The sequence below is a fragment of the Phaseolus vulgaris genome, chromosome 2, assembly GCF_000499845.2.
Source record: "Phaseolus vulgaris cultivar G19833 chromosome 2, P. vulgaris v2.0, whole genome shotgun sequence".
Classification (NCBI taxonomy): Eukaryota; Viridiplantae; Streptophyta; class Magnoliopsida; order Fabales; family Fabaceae; genus Phaseolus; species Phaseolus vulgaris.
In genome coordinates, this window is record NC_023758.2 from 41,473,886 (window position 1) to 41,494,236 (window position 20,351).

Here is a 20,351-nt window from a genome sequence, read left to right on the forward strand (position 1 = left end):
TTATCAGTAATTTTTTAAATAAAAATTAAAAAAATTAATTTAGTCATCTTTAAAAAATAAACAAGTTTTTTAAAAGAAATTCAATTTAAGTCATTACTAATTTAATTCAATTCAATATTTTTCTTCTGCTTCATGCTAATCTTAAAACAAGAATGTGTAAATCCCATTGGGAGTGTGTTTTAAATCAATTTCTTCTTTGGTTTATGATAGAATTTGTGGAGACGCTATAAAAAAAAATACTAAAGTCTCTTAAATTTTGTATGAAATGCTTACCACAAAAGTATTTCCCCTTAGATATAGATATAAATTTATCTGTCAAATTCGTTGGATATATTTGAACAAGTTAATTCATAAATATTTTGAAAAAAATAAGTTAAAAGGTAAAAAATAATCTTCTTTTGAAAGCTAAAACTTAGTTATGTATACAATTTTTTATCTATAAAAATTGAACATAGTAAAAGAGCATTTTCTTTGAATTAAAAATAAAAATTTATAGAAAACTATATCAAAACTTACTTAATGATTTTATATAAAAATTAATCTTAATTTAAAAATATTTTTATTTTTCTTTCCTAAAATTACTTATTCTCAAGTTCAACAACAGTTCTACAATTGGATTTTCAAACGTGTTATGATTGGGAATGGGATTTTAGAGGAAATGGCAAAGAAAAACACATTTTTTAAAAATTAAAAGTTATATAATATTTATACAAAATAAAGTTATATAAATCGTTATTTTTTTTTAAATTATGAAATTAGATATACTTATTACACTTTTTTTTTCAAAATATAACTCCCAAATTATATATATATATATATATATATATATATATATATATATATATATATATATATATATATTACCTAGCTCCCGTATTAATTAAGAAACATTCTGAATATTCCAATTACACATATTAATTTATATAAGGATTTTTTTTTGCAGTCAAGAAGGTACATTATAACTGGTATTACTTCTAAAAAAAATTGTAAAACCGTATAAATATCTTAGTTATTGCATTTATATATATATATATATATATATATATATATATATAAAATTGATGTTCCGATGTATATATCTTAATAAATAAGTTAATGTTATCTATAAAGTAAAAGTAATTAATGTGGAATGTCCAAATATATATATATAATAGGTATGATTATTAGGAATGGCAAAGTGGGACAGCCCGTCCCGCATAGTTTGTCCCACAAAGTGAGTGCGGGTTAGACTTCCCGTCCCGTATAAGGACTGATCCGCATTCAATTTTTTTTTTAGAAATTTAATAATTTTTTTTAACTTTTTCTCTTGAAAAATTGTCATAAAAGCAAAGTTATTAGGATTAATACAACAATAAACATTAATTGAATGTTACATAATTCAAGTATCAACCTTTTAATATTATTGATTTACCCACTACCTAACATATCCACTATTATTTATTCCAAAACCAAAAAGGAGTCTTAAGAAAATTATAACTCCAATAACCCTTGTAAATTTTTACCCAAAATGAAAAAGAAAGAAAAACAAAACATTTACTCAACTGCTGCCAAAGTTATTTTTTTTTTTCGGATAAGCCCGCGCCCCACTGCTGGCCCGCGCCCCACTGCTGGCCCGCCCACCCCACTTTGCCATCCCTAATGATTATGAATTAAAGTTATTTGCAAATAACCAGTACATACGACCCAAAGTGACTACTTTATAATATTTACTACTGTTTTACAAGTGTAATACGATTGTAGCATTTCATCCTGTTCTTGTTCAAAGAGTCTATGTAAAAATAAAATATCTACGAGACTACAAGCTAAAAAGTACAATGAAATTTGGAGTTAACTGTTGGATTAAATTAGTTTGTGTATATGGTTTTGAAAAGTATTACAATGGGTTGAACAAAGCAGATATTTCTACATGTGAGATTTTTATAGTATATGCTAGAATTGTACGAATAAATGCTGGTGTATGCCCGGCCATGTTTTTTTCTTATTGGAACGTGGGAAGTTGTAAGATGAGATGTATCAAAAAGAAAGAAAAAACTTCTTATTCAAAAGTATTTTGCCTCTCAAATTTGCAATTTGTGATTTTTGCTTGAAATTCTTTACTCAGAATCACGAGTCACCTCATCTTTTGTGATCACCACCTCATCTTTATCTTTTGTTTGATGTTGCTGGATCATCTCATCTTTTTCTTTGTGCAAATGGAATTGTTCTCTCTGCATCCTAATATTGTGGAGCTGAATTAGCTCTTGCTCTCTCTGCATCATAATATTGTGGAGCTGAATTAGCTCTTTTTGAGCTGTGATTTCAATCTCAGCCATGTCATAATATTCCTGCTGGAGCTTCTCAATTTTCTTTCTCAATGACCTTTCTTGATCAAGTTTTTCTATCAAAGATGATATGTCCTCACGGACTAACTGTTCTAATGTTTTTTGATTGTCTGCTTCAGAGTTCTCCATCTGAGATGATGTTATAGAATATAAAAACAAAATCAAAACAACATGAATAATAAATTTGGACTACAGTTATCACTGTTTTTCTCTTTATTTTCTATAGAGATAAAACAATATCTTAAATCTTGAACTACCGCAAAAAATCCTTTAATTTATCATTAAAATTTAAAACCTATATCATGGAACTTAAAACCTAGCAGATACAAGAGGCTTCTATAATCAAAACGATGCTATACATATATAGCACTCACAGATAGAAGGGTACTATCATATATCATTATAATCAAAATGATGGTATAAATATAGAACACTCACAAATAGAAGAGTACTATCATATATCATTATAATAAAAACAATGGTATAAACATACGGAACACCAAAGTCAGGATAGAGAGGGATTGAGAAGAAGAGTTTGAGAGAGAGAAAGAGTTTTCCGTTCGGTTTCGAGTGCGTCTTCGTGAGAGTGAGAGGCAATGTTCGTGTAATAACTCTTTTAATATAATTGGGGTTCGTGTAATAACTCTTGACTCAATCACAATGTCTTCAAGAGACACACAAACAAAAAGAACAAAATATCACGGCAACCGAAGCAACGAATACCAATTGATATGCAGATTGCAGAGAGAGAAGACGTACCTGTGTCTGCGTTAGGAAGGTAAAACCCTGAAATGGTGAGAGGAATGGGAAATAAAGAAGATCAATAAACCTTAATTTGATTTTGGTTGCAGAAATGAGAGAAATAGAAAGAGAAGAAAGGGCGATTTCAAAGTTAGTAACAACAAAATATATTTTCTGCATTCAATTTCAAAACAGAAAAACGTCACCCATATTTAAAGCAAACACAGAAGAAAGGAATATAGAAAATCAAATAGCGGAAAACAGTAAACAATTCTTCAGTTCAAATGCAGATAATTTGTTAAAATGAGATTTTAAATATATATATATATATATATATATATTAAATATAATTTGTTACTACATAACATTTAAATATAAAAAATATTTTAAAACTATATATATATATATATATATATATTCTAACAAATCAATTAAAAAATAACAATATTATACATATGTATATCAAATATTCCAACTAAAATATTTTTTATATTAATTATATTTCATGTGTTAGCAAACAATATAATGATATTTCATTTAAATTATTTATTTATTTAATTATATTATGTTTTCTAATTTAATAATTAAAATTTAGTTTCTTTACAAATATTATAAAATATATAAATTAAAATTGAGTATCTAAAAATAATGCTTTAATTTCCGGATAGCATAATATAATACCATTTTACTCAAATAACACAATATTTTCTTTCTTCCTTTGCAAATTTAAATCAATATAATGCCAAAACCCAATAACTTAATATCAAATCCATTTTTCTTCCTTTATTCACCGTATCCTAGGAAGGTTGATAGATAATTTCTTTGATAATCATTAATCTCGTAAACATATAATTATATAATATTCGTGTTTGAAAGTATTAGATGTGAAATTAAAATGTAATAAATAACTTGTTAATTATATAATAATCTTAGGTCAAAGAAAATATTTATTTTTTCTTAAGATTTTCCAACGTTATAAGGTAGTATTAGAGATTAGGAAATCTCATTTAATAGTTGAATAATCAGGTTCATATGTTTATTATCTATATTTGTAAAGTAATAAATGAGATATATTAATACTCATCCAATAAAGATCATCACATATATATTGATATATCAAAGTCATTATTCACAGTGATAATGCATATGATAAAAAATAATTTAGATTAAAATATATTAAACTGAATTAAAAATAAAACCAGTTTTATTTATTCATATTTTATAGGCTCAATTCCCTATCTAGCACCATTTACATCTTTATTTCCCTATCTAGCACCCTTTTGTTTTTATTTCCCTATCTAACACCCTTTTGTTTTTATTTCCCTATCTAGCACTCTTTTATTTTTTATTTCCCTATCTAGCACCATTTTAAAAATAAATAAATAAATAATAAATTATTATTATTTTTAATAATTTTAATTTTGAATGCATTAAAAAATAAATATTTTTAATGTTTAAAATAATTAGAAATATAATTAATGAATAAATAAATGAGTTTTTACAAAATAAAAATAAAAAAGTAATAAATTAAAAATGTTTAGTTTAATTTTTTTTTAAATGAAGAAAATAAAAAATTAAACTATACAACAACATAAAATTTGAATCTATAAACATAAATTAGTATTTATTTTTATTATTATTGATGATATAATCATGTTAATTTCAAGTAAAAAATACAGGACATAATTATAAAAAAAATCAAAGTCAATTAGTATTAATTAATAGTGAACACATAAATAATATTGAAGTGTCTACCCTAAATGCAAAAGTCTAAAAAAAAACTAATGCAAATGCTACACTTATTGCTACACTGAATGCATTAAAAAATAAATATTTTTAATGTTTAAAATAATTAGAAATATAATGAATGAATAAATAAATGAGTTTTTACAAAATAAAAATAAAAAAGTAATAAATTAAAAATGTTTAGTTTAAATTTTTTTTTTTAAATGAAGAAAATAAAAAATTAAACTTTACAACAACATAAAAGTTGAATCTATAAACATAAATTACTATTTATTTTGATTATTATTTATGATGTAATCATGTTAATTTCAACTAAAAAATACAGGACATATTTATAAAAAAACCAAAGTCAATTAGTATTAATTAATAGTGGACACATAAATAATATTGAAGTGTTTACCTAAATGCAAAATTCTAAAAAAAACTAATACAAATGTTACACTTAATGCTTAAAAATGAGAAGAAAAAAATGCAAAAATAAATAAGTCTAGAAAATAAAAACAACAACAATAAAATAAGTGTAACATTTGTAAAAAAAAATAACTTTAAACTAAATATTTTTAATTTATTACTTTTTTATTTTTATTTTGTAAAAAATCATTTATTTATTTATTAATTATATTTTTAATTATTTTAAACATTAAAAATATTTATTTTTTAATGCATTCAAAATTAAAATTATTAAAAAAATAATAATTTATTACTTATTTATTTATTTTTAAAATGGTGCTAGATAGGGAAATAAAAACAAAAGGGTGCTAGATAGGGAAATAAAAACAAAAGGGTGTTAGATAGGGAAATAAAGATGTAAATGGTGTAGATAGGGAATTGAGTCTTTTTTATAACATGTTTGTCTCTTTGATTCAACTTAGTTTACAGATATAATGGCTTGTTTTGCTGATAGAAATTTTGAGATAAAAAAGGGTTATTGGAGAATGAGTGATATAGCAGTGAATTGGCAATTGTGAGATCACTATTGATAAAGTGCAGTTGCTCTTGATATGGTGTTTGTTTTGGTGATATGAACTTCATAAGATTGTGGATTTGTTATTATTAGAAATGATTACCGTTTAATTAATTTTTTTATAATGTCTAAGTTGAATTATGTTAAGCATTAATTAGTAATAATAAAAAAATAATTTGATAACATTTTCTATTTTTTATAACTTTCTTGTAGAATTTCATGATTAATAGATCTATATAATTAACTTGTAATTTAGAGAATATTTTAGTTATATCAAAAACTAAAAAAAAAAATTAACACGTGCTATGATTGAACAAAGTAAGAAGATCCTGTCATCGTAGAGCATTTTAATCTTCCAATCTTTTGGTCACTCTTTTTCAATAAACAGTATAGAAATAATTGAATATTAATTCTGAATTATACATTTTAAATATTTTTTATAACGTTTTCAAAAGTAACACAATTTTAGAAAGTATAAAAAAATTTAAAAAGCATTTTTATTATTATAGAGTGATGGGGGAGGTAAAGGAAGGAATTATGGAGCGTGCGAAAAGCAATTGCAGTGACTTTATTGAAAGTTGATGGGCCAGGCAAAATTCAAAAGTTAAGAAATTTGCCGTCAACTCTGAAAGAGGTTACAATAAAAAAGACGCGTTTTGAGAGATGATTGTTATTAAAGTCAAACGCACGTCTCTTTAGAAGAACAGGAGAAGAAGCAGGCACAACAAAACCAACACAATCTAATCTTAATCTACTCTACCCAACATACCAAGAACTTCAGGTTCCATGTTGTTGTTGGACACATAAAAGTGTAACTAAGAACCAATCAAGACAACCCATTTCTTGTTCTTTCTTCTGTTCATCCCACCCACCCACCCACACATTTCAATGGAAAACCCAACACCAACACCCTCAGATTCTCTCACTTCTACCCTTTGCAACTCAATCCAAGCTCTGGGTCGTGGCTTTGATGTCACCTCTGATTTCCGCCTTCTATACTGCAAAGGGGCACCCGGCTCCAGACTTGTCTATCTTGATGAGGAGCATGCCACCGATCTTGTTCTCTCTCGTGCTCTTGTTCTTCCAAATGTCTCTTCTGACATTTGTTGCTCCCCCGGGCAGAGTTCTATGGAGAAGATCCCTGTCTGCACCTTCCATGAGGTGATTTTTTTTTGCTCTTGCTTGCTAGATTTTGATGGGGTGTAGCAGTTAATGCTGGGTTTCCCTTTTATTTATCTATGCAGTTCTTTTTTTTGTTAATTTTATTGTTTGCTTTTGGGAGCGTATGTTTGGTGGGGAAACTTGCAATGACAGTGCTGTTAGTGTTCCTAGTTTCATGAGATTGGGATTTTGGTGATTAAATAAACTATTTTATGTTCTCTTCTGAGTGGTGTTTTCTTTTTGGCAAATCATGGGCCAGTTAGTTATATAAACTGCTTATATTAAGTGGTACCAGGGATTAATTTGGGATCTAGGGAAGCGTTATGAAAATCGTGTCAGGGAGTTGGCTAAAATTTGCACTTTAAAAGGATAAGGCCTATTTCGTTACTTGAGAAAAATGACCCATTTGACTCAAGTTTTGGATGCATTTTATATGCAGTTGTATGCTTTCTCATCACCAGCAAGGCACATTTTATCTTACAACCTTGTCATATTTCTACTATGCTCCTCTTAGTGGCACTGATTTTTCAAACTAGCATCTCAGCTCTCCAAGCACAATCTGCTCTATTTGAGTTGTCTTCAAACATATGGGATATAAGGAATTCTTTCTTCTCAATTTTCTTTTGTTTTGCTACTTGTGAAAAATCTCATCCGAGAGAAGATAGATGAACAATCCTATAGCTATCTAGTTGGTTTAAGAGCCTGTATATTTCACAGACTATGTTATACTTGCATATTATAAACTTTGTGCTTTGTTTCGACAAAATCTGACCATCTTTTCTTTACTGTATTTAATGATTGGTTTTCCAGATGGCAAAAGTTTTCAATGAGAAGTCAGGCCTGGCAGAAGAATTTCCTCTTGGAAGCTTCAATTCAATGTTCAATTTTACTGGCTCCTGCATTGTCGATGAAGCAGCCACAAAATCCCTTGCCATGGTTGGGTATTTCATTCGGCTGTTTGAAGTTAAACTCACCAATCCAAATTTAGTCTTGAATGAAGAAATTAAGCGTTCTGTTCCTCATTCTTGGGATCCAGCATCCTTGGCTAGGTAACCATATTTTATTTTTTGCTGTAAATAATGTTTATTCAGTTGGTAATTTATTGTAGGAAATGGTTTTGATTTGGTATTTTTGAGTACTTAGAATTATTTTTGTTTGGTATTTTTGAATACTGAGAATTTTTTGAGGAGATTTTATTCATGTACACACAAACTACCAAATATACACTTGTGCCAGGTTTCACTTCTTGCACTAAAGAGAAGAAAAAACTATTATTTGAAATAGTTATTAGTAGTGCACAATAGTGCTGCTATCTTGTGTTGGCTCTTTCCAGTCCTGGGCTTTTAAGGCTTGGTTTTGATTAGATTTTCTTTCCAACTTACTTTAGTAATTCTAAATTCTAAAACTTGATTTGGAAATGATTACTAATGCATTGCTGAAGTTGTGATCACCATTTCAACTGTTAAATGCATTTGCCGTTGCCTCCCAAAATTTTATGTAGTAGAAGAAGAAGTTTACCTAGTTGTGGCAGTAAAGATTGTACAAGCCATTTTTTGTAATTTGACTTGACTTCTATATTTTTATGTTAGATTTGATATACAGGGACAAGTACTAATACAAAATTTCTTTCCTTTCTTCTCAGTTTTATTGAGAATTATGGTACCCATATTGTTACATCAGCAACAATTGGTGGGAGGGATGTCATATACGTCAGGCAGCACCAATCATCTAGTTTGTCTGCCTCAGACATTGAGAACTATGTAAAGGACATTGGAGATGATAGGTTTAATGATGGGAAAAATATGTCTGGTCCTGGTCCTTTAAAATACAAGGAGAAGGTTTGTATAAGAAATGCCTTTTCCCCGTTATTACTCACCAAGCACACAATATTTTTCTACCTGTAATTATGTATTCAATTTCCTCTTCTTTATGCAAATTAGGTTCTGCCATATTTGTTGCATCATTTGTCCTTTCTTCCTATTGCACTCTCTATCTCATTGGCAACCTTTTAGTCACTGATTTCTTGCTGCAGGATGTCACTGTCATTTTTAGGAGGAGAGGTGGGAACGATCTTGAGCAAAATCACTCTAAATGGGTGGAGACTGTAAAAATGGCACCTGATATCATTAACATGACATTTACTCCCATTGTTTCTCTTCTTGAAGGAGTACCCGGTGTTAACCATTTGACCCGTGCCATTGATTTATATCTTGAATGTAAGTTCTAGACCAGATATTAAATATTAAGACTGGTGTTAACTTAATTAATTGGTTATAATAAGTATCAAGGGTAATGCACACTGTGACTTATATACAATCTGTTAAATTCATAAACTTTGTTAAAACATATCTAGATTTACTTAAATGCCTTAAATTCATAAACATTCAGGGGCATGTTAGTTTGTCTAAATTCACTTTAATGCATCAATCATCAACTACTTTTTTCCAATAAACGTTTATTGTCTAAAAAGTAAAATAAATATTCTAGAAAATTCACCAAATAAGAGCCAAAGCTTACACCACCAAGTGAGGTTATTAGAATCGATTAATGCCTTTGGGCATGAAAATCCAATTTTTCAGTAAAGCTATTTAAACAAGGTATTGTTAATGGTTTATTGGTCTCCCAATATTTTCTTATTTCATCCTCTGCTACTTTTGATCAGCTATCTTCAGTTTGATCTACCTTGTTCATTGGAGAGATTACTAGTCTTCTTCTAAACCTCAACCAAAATAGAAAAGTTTAAAATAGTAAATAAGTAAATTTATAAAAAAAAAACTTGTGCATAATTTGATGACTTTTACATTTTAGATACGCAGCCTCCAAGTGGTCTGGTAGCGATTCATATTTATTAAATTCATTCAAGTTAGTCTTTTTTAAACTATTGATTAAATTGAGTATCAGATCATGATGGAGATTTAATGATATTAAGATGATGGATATAGCTTTCACGAAGACAACATTTTGATGATTTTTCCTCTTGCCTGTGTATATGATGCAGTCCCCAATAAGTTTGTGGAAATTAGAAAATTATCATTTTTACTATATTTGTTTACTTTTATACGTGCATATGTATATACGGGGTTTCCACCGGTGTTGTTAGAATATTGTAGTAACTATTTTTCGATTCAGTGAATCAAAAGACTAGCTAAAAATATACTTATGCAAGGACATTCACATCTAACATGATAATTTCAAGACAAGTTTGACAGACAATACTGAAAAAATATAGCTGCATGTTTTTGCTGTTTCATATAGTGTAGATAATTCACCTGTCTGCTATATCCACCAGACAAACCACCCATCGAAGATCTACAGTATTTCTTGGATTTCCAGATAGCTCGAGTTTGGGCACCTGAGCAGAGCAATCTACAAAGAAAGGAACCTGTCTGTCCATCCCTCCAGTTCAGTTTGATGGGACCAAAACTTTTTGTTAGTTCAGATCAGGTAATGTTAACTAAGCTTGATTGAACTCAGCCAAATTTGTCAGATAGAATTAGAGGGCGTATGGAAGAGCTTCTGTGGAGCTTATTTTAGCTTATGAGGGTGCCTTATAAGTTACGACCTGCCTATAAGTTCCATTTGACTTATTTGAATAAGCTTCATAGAGAACCTTGTCAAAATAACTTTTTTTTGAAAGCTCATTTCAGTTATGTTTCAGAGTCACAAGCATATGAATAAATTCTCATGTAGTAAGTTCCTTTTGAATAAGTACTTAAATAAGTTATTTACCCAAACATGCTTATTCACAAATTTCTAATATGAAATATTCGTGAAAGTATTAAAACTGGCTTTCTATTCCTATTGGAGAGAACTGAAGATATTTATCAAGATGGCTCAGATTCCCCTGATGTACTGATAGTATTGCTGACAATGTGCTGAACTAGCAAACCAATAAAACTAGAATTAGATTATTCCCATCTCAATAGGAAATCAAAGTTTGTACTCCTTAATGTGAGTTAATCAAATGATAAAAGTTCGCCCTTGCAAAAAATGAGATTTTTATGTCTCTATGTTGGATTCTCTCTTTGACGTGTATCTTTCTAATGATGGAAAATAAGTAAATAACCTAGAAGTTGTGATGTATAGATACTTAAAACTGGACATATATATGGAAAATCAAGTGTTGAAATTGAAACTGTGTAACTGCCTCAAGGTCATGCATGATCCATCTTTCCCTTTGATCTCAAGAGTGAATTATTCTCTGTGGGTAGAAACTGCTATATTTCTGATCAGCTAACAAGTCTCAATCTAATGGGGGTGACTGGAGAAGATGAGAGTGAGGACCTCTTAAGTGGCATTAGTTGGATAGCTCAACCAATAAAGTTGATCCTGTGCTATGTTTAATAGTAACAATAGTTTTTCACAGTGAATGTTATTTAATAATTCAACAAGCAGTTCTAAATATTGATAGATACTAATCTATAGACAAGATAAAGTAAAACAACATATGATGGAGTTAACATTATGACATGACTTGATATGCAGGTAACAGTTGGACGCAAGCCTGTGACTGGACTGAGACTTGGTCTAGAAGGCAACAAACAAAATCGACTTGCAATTCATCTGCAACATTTTGTCTCCCTCCCAAAGAATCTTCTACCTCACTGGGATGCGCACGTGGCCATAGGTGCTCCCAAGTGGCAAGGTCCCGAAGAACAAGACAGCCGTTGGTTTGAACCGATCAAATGGAAGAACTTCTCCCATGTAAGTACTGCGCCAATTGAGTATACTGAAACTAGTATTGGGGACCTCTCTGGTGTTCACATTGTCACTGGAGCTCAACTTGGTGTGTGGGACTTTGGAGCCAAAAATGTGTTACACCTCAAGCTCCTTTTCTCCAAAGTACCAGGTTGTACAATAAGACGGTCCGTTTGGGATCATAACCCCTCCACTCCTGCTGCTGCACAGAGACCTGATTCTTCATCATCTTTGACAAAGAAAGGCTCTGATGACAAAAAGGAGGATAGTTCAACCCACATTGGAAAACTTGCAAAAATTGTGGACACGACAGAAATGTTTAAGGGGCCTCAAGATATTCCTGGCCATTGGTTAGTGATAGGGGCTAAGCTTGGAGTGGAAAAAGGGAAAATTGTATTGAGGATAAAGTACTCTTTGCTTAACTACTGATTGGTTTTTTCTTCTTTTATTGTTTTGTTATTTTCCCCTCCTTTCCAGCAGAAACTGTAGTCTAGCATTCTTTTGCACAGAAAATCTTTTGAATTGCTTTTTAAGTAGATTTATTTATTACTCAGCAGCTTAGTTGATATACTTTGAATTCAATTTTGTTTATTTATTGTACATAGTGATATTGTTGACAGATGTTGACCTTTTCTTCTCATGTATTATACCTTTTCCGCCTGAGGACTTGGATTATTTTGTTGACTAGCAGACATGAAGAAAGAAAAGTGGGGAAAAGCTTCACATAAAAGAAGAAGAAAATTATTGGTTGCAGCAGTGCTAAATCTTAATTTTGATTGGATAAAAGTCTCTCTGGGTGGGAACTAGAAGAAAGTTCAATTGAAGGGTAAGGTTGGTGATGTGTTCTCGCATAAACTAGAACCACTCTTCTTTATTTCTTTAGTTTCAGGGATTTAGAAGGAAAAAGGGAAATATTAAAATGGATTAATAAAACTTTAAAGAAAACAAATAAAATATTTTTTTGTTCCTTTTGTTTATAAAAAAAAAACCTAAATTTTCAATTTAAAATATATTAAATTATATTAAAGATAATTATTTCTACAATACTAGTCCATTCTATTAATACTATTTTTATTAATAATAAACTTGTAAAAGATTGATTTTTCACATATATAATAACATAAATTTTATTTATTATGTAAAATAAATATATTTTGGATTTGAAGTAATTTAGAAAGACGAAGTTTTTAGAATAAATACAATAAAAGATATAACAATTTAAAGTATTTCGGGGGAAAAACTTTGTAGAAGAAATTTTTTTATAATGTAAGAAAAGTTTTGTAAATTATGAAAAACAAAATCTAAATTAGATAACATTGGAGGAAATTAAAAAAATGAGCATTTTGAAATATTAAAAATAAAAAATAAAAACAAGAATATGCAAAAGAAATTATAAAGGCTGCTGAACTTAACTACTTTACATCTTTTTATAACGTCGATGCAATAAATTAAGCAACTTCTCTTTGATAAATATCTCCTTTATCTTTTTTTTTTTCCATTTTCATAAAAGAATTAACAATCTTTTCAAGGCTTCTTTTGTAATAACATGTGATTGCATTCGACACATTACCTCAATATCAAATTTATCACATTCCTCCTTTACTTAATCAATAATTTTCCATCACCATCTCCTTTCAATATGAATCATTTTAAATATTAATCATCAATTATTTATTTATACATCACTACTAATTCCAATATATAAATTTACGAATAATCATACAATGCTAAAAACTATTAGTAATATTTCATCCATAAAGAATAATTTAAATATACTACATTTCATTATAAATTATTTTTGCGCGATAAAGTTGTTAATTTTTGTAATAATAGTTTTATATACAAAAAATAATGTCCATTAATTAATTGATAAAATATTTTTTTTACATTGATAACATGAAAGAAAAACACACGCAAAGGAAAATTACAGGTAGTAATTTAAGAGTTTATTTAAAAGTAAAATCATAAAAAAATTTAGGAGAGAAAAATAAAATTACTTTTTCGATAAAATTAAAATTAGTTAATTTATAGAAATTAATTTATTATTCTTTTTTTAACTCATATATAAACAATTTTTGAACTTATAAAAAAAAACAATTTTTATTTATTTCTTATTTTTCTTATAGCATGAAAAAATTGTTCCGTAATTATATATCCATTTAGGATTAAACAGGGTTAACAAATCAGTTCAAAGTGAAGTCATCTTGATAGTAATACAGTTAATTAGCCGGCTAGCTAGCTAATTGAATTTGTAATTGCTTCAAACACCATGGCTTCAACTTGCTACCCTACGTACCTCAAAAAAATAATGAACAAATCAAATTATTGAAATTTAATTTTCATCACTATCATTGAACTTTATAAATTGTATGATGTGAACCCATGATATGTGTATATCTGTTGGCACTCTATTACATTTTAGGTAAAATGCAAGAACAAAAACTCTTAGCTTTGTGACACCCATGGTACACTGAGTTTCTAAGTTAATATATATTTATTGGTCTGTCAGTGTTACTAAACACTTTGTTTTCTGCCAAATGTTTATCTTTAATAAACAATCTCCAAAGAAGAAGTGTGAGTGTTCTATATTTTAACCCTTGAGTGTGTGACAACTATTCAATTAGTGACTTGGAGTTGTTCAAGAAAGGTGGAAAAAGAGTTAAATAGAAACACTCAAATGTTGGGAAACTCTTGGATGCTTTCCAAGTCTTTTTCTTGGTAGCAGTTATGTATCATATACACTTACATTGATACAAAAATACGTATAATTTTTAAAATATAAAATACAATAACACAAATTGATACATGTTTCAAATTCACTTAAAGATATTTGAGATGCAATTTGGGTTGGTGTTGTGAGTAAAATCTGGAAACACAGGAATTCTGTCATCTTCGATAGGGGTGTGGCAGATGTGCTTGAAGTGTTCGTATTTGTACAAGTAAAAGTTTGGTCTTTGATTTATGCAAAGTCCCGTTGTGCTTCCTTTGCGTATTCTAATTGGGTTTTGAACCCTTTGGTTTGTATGAGGTTGGTTCATTAATGTTTTTTAGTGTTTGTTTTGGTTGTACCTTAATCAATTTGGTAGGCGTTTCTAGGTAGGAGTATGATAATGTGTTTTTCTGTATAAAGGTTGGACCACTCTTGAAGTGGTTCTCATTTATTTATTTTGATTGCTGATAAAAAAAAGAAACACAAATCTATATATTATATAATTATTAATTATATAAATTGACAATAAATTTTTTTATATTTTTTTACGAGAAAAATGTTTTTATTCAAAAATATTTATTTTTTATTTTTATAATCCTAATAAAAATTTATACAATAAATTTAAAATTTTAAAAAATTAATATATTTTTATTTTTAAAATTATGTTAGTGTTAGAATTATCATAAATTTAATAAATATTTTTTAAATTATACATTTTCTTCGATATGATGTATTTGATATAAACAAAAGTATCTCTGAGTATTACATGGACAAACTACATTTCTTGATAATCGTTCTAAATCCGTAGTCTTCAGAACTAAATATATTGATAATCGTTCTAAAGGATTTTCCACTAGTGACGACATATATTTCACACAAATCTTGAGGGTATATTTAATGTTCTATTTTGATTGAGGCAGAATGTAGATTGTGTTAATTTTTTTGAAAGTTTTGAGTGAAGATTCGTAAGAGGTAGTTCCACCAATAATAATATTTTATAGCCATTTTGTAGTCGTCATTATGCATCTTGCTGATGCCAATTGAAAACTACCTTCGAATCTTGCTGTTCTTTGAGACGGCGAATTCCATGCATCTCAATTTCGCTATCAACCAAAAACAGAGCATTCTGCAGAACTGGTCATAGTCAAATGAATGATACACAGTGACCTTATTAATTATGAGGCATTTGGAGTCTGCATAATTATCTTTTACTCATAATACATTGCTTAATTAGTTGGATCATGATGTATATATAAGGGAAGATAATGGTCTTTCCCTGCTGTATTTTACTATAGACTATTCCCATTCAGAGCCATGGTACTATTTTTGCTTTGTTTACTATTATTACATGCATTTTCAAGTTTCTTGCATGCTCCTTGCATATTCATCTCATCACTTCATTTGCAAGCAGGAAAATGGAGTTGTTGATGGGAATGTAGAGAGGATGCAGAGGGAGGTAGCAGATGAGGGGCTGGTTGATGGAAAAGTTGATTGGAAAGGAAGAAAAGCTTTGAAACACAAACATGGAGGGATGAAGGTTTCATTGCTCATACTTGGTAAGCTAGGACTAACACAGACACAGTATGAGTTCATGGACACTTACTAAAGATTAACATGAAAATGTAACTATATTATTAATTAAGGTGTTGATTAATTAATTATACATGAGTACTAACCATAATTAATTTGGGTTTGGGTGTAGCTGCATTTGGTATGGAGAACTTGGCAACTCTGTCACTAGCAGTGAACTTGGTATCATACTTCAATCAAAACATGCATTATGAATTAGCAGATGCAGCTAACATGGTGACCGATTACATGGGTGTTAGTTACATGCTCTCCATTGTGGTTGCTGTTCTTGCTGACACTTGGATTGGCAGATACAAATCTGTTGTTATTTCTGGATTCTTTGAGTCTTTGGTAAGCTCCAGTGTTACCTTTTTTTCATTACATCATAATACAAACTATTATATTAATCATTATTGGTAAAGCCAAAATTATAAGTTTTTCATAAGGAATAACAAACCTTGGACTGATTATCTGTGCATAGTTGGTTGGTGGAGAGACAAAGAAAAGAGTAAAATATATGTATGTGGAAGATGACATATACTGTTTTGGCAAATATCAACTGGATGTATAAATTTATTGTATCATCATCCTTAAAAAGAATCACTTTTTAAATTTGTATACAGATTTGATTTGATTTGTTTTAGAAATTTTTAACTTTTAGATTCATACTATAATACGACTAGTAAGTTATTTTAACTTATTTTTTAGAATAAGTTAAAAAAATTAAGAAAAAATTAAAATCTAAATCTTACTAAGAAAATAATTTTTAATTTTCAATGTAATAATTTGATAGAGAAATTATATAATGTACATACATCTTAATAAAAACAATATATTCTCCTTGTAATGTAAACAGAAAATTAATTTTTTATTAAAAATAAAAATATTAATATACTTGTAATATATATAGAAAACAAAAGCTTAAAGAGTCAATTTTGTATTTTTTTATTAGGAAGTTTCTTCTAACACTTCAATTTTGAAATTTAATTTTCATAACATAAAAATCAATTTTGAAAATAAAAATTCAGAGGAGAAAAAAAAATTAAAATAATCTTTCCAAAACAACTATTTTAAATTTAGAACAATTATTTTAACTTGTGAAATTCAATTTTGAAATTGATTGAGTGGAAGAAAAAATTTGAAAGATGCAAGAAAAAAACACTTTTTTTTTATTATTATACAGTTAGCGGGTTGAACCACTCTGTACATATCCATGGAAGATTGCGAGTTTTGAGAGATAAATATAAGTTCATCAAACCAAAATACTATGTCTGTGCGTTTCTAGGATTGCAGCACACTATCCATTCCACATTGTTGCCTTAATTTATGTATAGAGTGGAAAATTAATGACATTAATTAAATATAAAAAACAATATGTTGGAGAAAGTGTGAAAAAATAATACTGAGATTAATTTTAACAACTCATACGTTGCTCCATTGAAATTGATTGTAATCTTAGTGATTTTTCTTGTCCATTAATATTGTTATTTTGATTTTTGAAAAGAGAAACAATAACAACAAGCTCTATCTAAACACTGTTATATATTCAGACATTGAATATAACTTAAAAGTAAAATTTATGAAGTGAATTGTGTTTGTAGGGACTGGCATTGCTTACAATACAGGCACACAGGGCGAGCATAGAGTCACCGATTTGCAACGTGTATGAGAAAGGCGTAGTTTGTGAAAAGGTTAGTGGGAAGTTAGAAGCCTTTCTCTTCATAGGGCTCTACTTGTTGGCCTTTGGCAGTTCAGGTGTGAAAGCTTCCCTGCCCTCACATGGTGCTGATCAGTTTGATGAGAAAGACCCCAAAGAAGCACTGCAAATGTCCACCTTCTTCAACTCTCTCTTCTTAGCACTTTGCATTGGTGGTGCTGTCAGTTTAACGTTTAATGTCTACATACAAAACAATAATGGATGGGTCTGGGGCTTTGGAATCTCCACAGCTGCTATTGTTTTCGCCACCTTAATCTTTGCCTTAGGTTTGCCACTCTACCGAATTCATGTTGCTCGTATAACAAACGGAATCATGGAGATCGCACAGGTATATATGAATTGCCACTGTAAAAGCTTTTATATAGGTGTTGTGAATAGTTTTTTTCTTTATAACGTCTTTCAAAGTAATCTTTACAAAAATTAGTGAATTTGAACATAATAAATTAAACGGTTTGTTTATTGAGTTATGATCTGATACAATATATATTGCACTGATCAAGCTGTTTGTTTCAAATTCTTGGCTACTATTTTCCAGGTCTACGTTGCTGCAATTCGCAACAGAAACCTTCCCCTTCCACCGAATCCTAATGAACTATATGAGATTGATAAGGATAAAGAAGCTGCAGTAGAAATAGAGTGTCAACCTCATACAGATATTTACAGGTTCAATCCTACTTTGTGTCTTGTAGCTTAAGTATTAAAGAATAATGCCAAATGAACTGCTGAATTTTCACCTAGTGCCTAAAAAAATTTATGATGGTATATGCATATATTGTTAATAGTTGATGCTTCTTCTGGCTCCAATGTAAATCTAGCTAGCTAGTTTTAAACATGAATTTTCCTTTGCACAGGTTCTTGGACAAAGCAGCCATCCAAAGAAAATCTAATGTGCAAGATGAGAATCAAAAGACTCCAAACCCATGGAAACTATGCAGAGTGACACAAGTAGAAAATGCCAAAATCATTCTGAGCATGCTCCCTATATTCTGCTGCTCAATAATAATGACCCTTTGCTTGGCACAACTCCAAACCTTCTCTATTCAGCAAGGGTCCACCATGAACACCAGGATCGCCAAGCATTTTCACATCCCACCTGCATCCATACCAATCTTCCCAGTTGTCTTCTTAATACTTTTTGTCCCTTTCTATGATCGCATTTGTGTGCCATTTCTAAGCAGATTCACTGGTATTTCCACTGGGATTACGCACTTGCAACGCATAGGAGTTGGCCTAGTACTCTCATCCCTCTCCATGGCAGCTGCAGCAATCATAGAGGTCAAGAGAAAAGGAGTTGCAAGAGACAGCAACATGCTTGATGCATTTCCAGTACTACAGCCATTGCCATTGAGCATATTCTGGCTTTCTTTTCAGTATTTTTTATTTGCCATAGCTGACATGTTTACCTACGTGGGACTTCTTGAGTTTTTCTACTCAGAGGCACCAAAAAGCCTTAAATCCACATCAACCTGCTTTCTGTGGTGCGCCATGGCCATTGGCTATTTTCTGAGCTCCATCTTGGTGAAAATTGTGAACAGTGCAACCAAGAATATTACTGCAAGTGGAGGCTGGTTAGCAGGGAACAATATTAACAGAAACCATCTTAACTTGTTCTACTGGTTACTTTCCATATTGAGCTTGATCAACTTCTTTCTCTATTTGTTGGTTTCAAAGAGGTACAAGTACAGGGCACAGCACCCTGCAGTTACTGGTGCCAATTAAGAGGAATGATACTGCAAGATAAGATTTAACCTAAATATGTTAATGTGTAACCAGTGAAAATTACAGTGGTTTGTACTTTTCTTTGTTTGTAAAATGTAATCCGTGAGTTAAATCTTTCATGAAAAGTGTGTATATTCATTCACATGGTGTGTTTTTCATGAAAAACTGTATATCTTTATCAAAGGTTGGTTATAAGAGACGTCTTGTTTTAAAGATAATATGTCTTCATTAATAATATGTAAATAAAATTAACTTGCAGGCAGAAAAAAATGGTACAAATATTCCATAGAAACACAAAAGTTAATTAGTTTCTTTTATGTTAAAAGATAAACTATCATTGATGATAAATTTATGATAAATTTATTGTACTTTATGCAAAATATAATTAACAAGAAACTTCATTTCTGAAGGAGATTCATTATTTTACCCTATTGCACCCATTTCTGTAAAATTTGTATCCAATCTAAAATCTATTGTTTGGCAAATTTCTTTGATTTTTTTTCTATTCTCATATTTTAGCTTTGTTGTAGGACCTCCTCTCAATATTTTTTTTTTCTTTGTTGCACACTCATAATCATGAATATGTTCCAGTGATCTTTACAATATAATATTAATAAGATTTAATGTTTAAATTAATTTAATTAATAAAATTATAAATTTAAAGTTTACACTATTAAAAAGCTAAATAATGTTATTCATAGTTAAATATTATAAGAAAAAAATTTATCGGATAAAAGAGAGTATAATTTATAAACTACTTTATAATTTTTTATTAATAATAAAAAAAAATTAAATATCAATAATTTTTCTAATTTATAAAATGATTTTTAATTTAGTCATACTAATTATTTTGATATCTCAAATTAATTTTTATTTAATGAATTTGTTCTCATATATTTTTAATCTAATGACCTAAATTTAAAGAAGATAAACTTTTTCACTCACAATTTTTATCTCTCACTTTTTATATAAATATTTTAACACTATCTTTTTCATCCAGACTCA

The 20,351-nt window shown here is 29.3% G+C and overlaps 2 protein-coding genes across 2 annotated transcripts; both read left to right on the top strand.

Moving 5' to 3' along the window:
* The first annotated feature begins 6,399 nt into the window (after positions 1-6,399).
* On the top strand, positions 6,400-12,250 carry LOC137812181 (MACPF domain-containing protein CAD1). The gene is made up of 6 exons (XM_068614095.1): positions 6,400-6,933; positions 7,744-7,982; positions 8,576-8,771; positions 8,966-9,149; positions 10,223-10,377; positions 11,419-12,250. Exons 1-6 carry the CDS (start codon positions 6,661-6,663, stop codon positions 12,058-12,060), a joined length of 1,689 nt encoding a protein of 562 aa, XP_068470196.1. The 5' UTR covers positions 6,400-6,660; the 3' UTR covers positions 12,061-12,250.
* A 3,523-nt stretch (positions 12,251-15,773) lies between these two features.
* LOC137812180 (protein NRT1/ PTR FAMILY 4.5-like) lies at positions 15,774-19,409 on the top strand. The gene is made up of 5 exons (XM_068614094.1): positions 15,774-15,897; positions 16,044-16,261; positions 17,512-17,955; positions 18,163-18,290; positions 18,479-19,409. The coding sequence occupies exons 1-5, from the start codon at positions 15,786-15,788 to the stop codon at positions 19,344-19,346; spliced, it is 1,770 nt and encodes a 589-aa protein (XP_068470195.1). The 5' UTR covers positions 15,774-15,785; the 3' UTR covers positions 19,347-19,409.
* Positions 19,410-20,351: the final 942 nt, after the last annotated feature.

What these genes read in the sequence shown, in the direction of transcription:
- LOC137812180 (XM_068614094.1), top strand. Translation starts at nt 15,786, where the DNA reads ATGCAGAGGGAGGTAGCAGATGAGGGGCTGGTTGATGGAAAAGTTGAT. An exon ending in CTGGATTCTTTGAGTCTTTG is followed by an intron (nt 16,262 to 17,511) that starts GTAAGCTCCAGT and finishes TTGTGTTTGTAG; the next exon opens with GGACTGGCATTGCTTACAAT. An exon ending in CCTCATACAGATATTTACAG is followed by an intron (nt 18,291 to 18,478) that starts GTTCAATCCTAC and finishes TCCTTTGCACAG; the next exon opens with GTTCTTGGACAAAGCAGCCA.
- LOC137812181 (XM_068614095.1), top strand. Translation starts at nt 6,661, where the DNA reads ATGGAAAACCCAACACCAACACCCTCAGATTCTCTCACTTCTACCCTT. An exon ending in GATCCAGCATCCTTGGCTAG is followed by an intron (nt 7,983 to 8,575) that starts GTAACCATATTT and finishes CTTTCTTCTCAG; the next exon opens with TTTTATTGAGAATTATGGTA. An exon ending in TTTTTGTTAGTTCAGATCAG is followed by an intron (nt 10,378 to 11,418) that starts GTAATGTTAACT and finishes CTTGATATGCAG; the next exon opens with GTAACAGTTGGACGCAAGCC.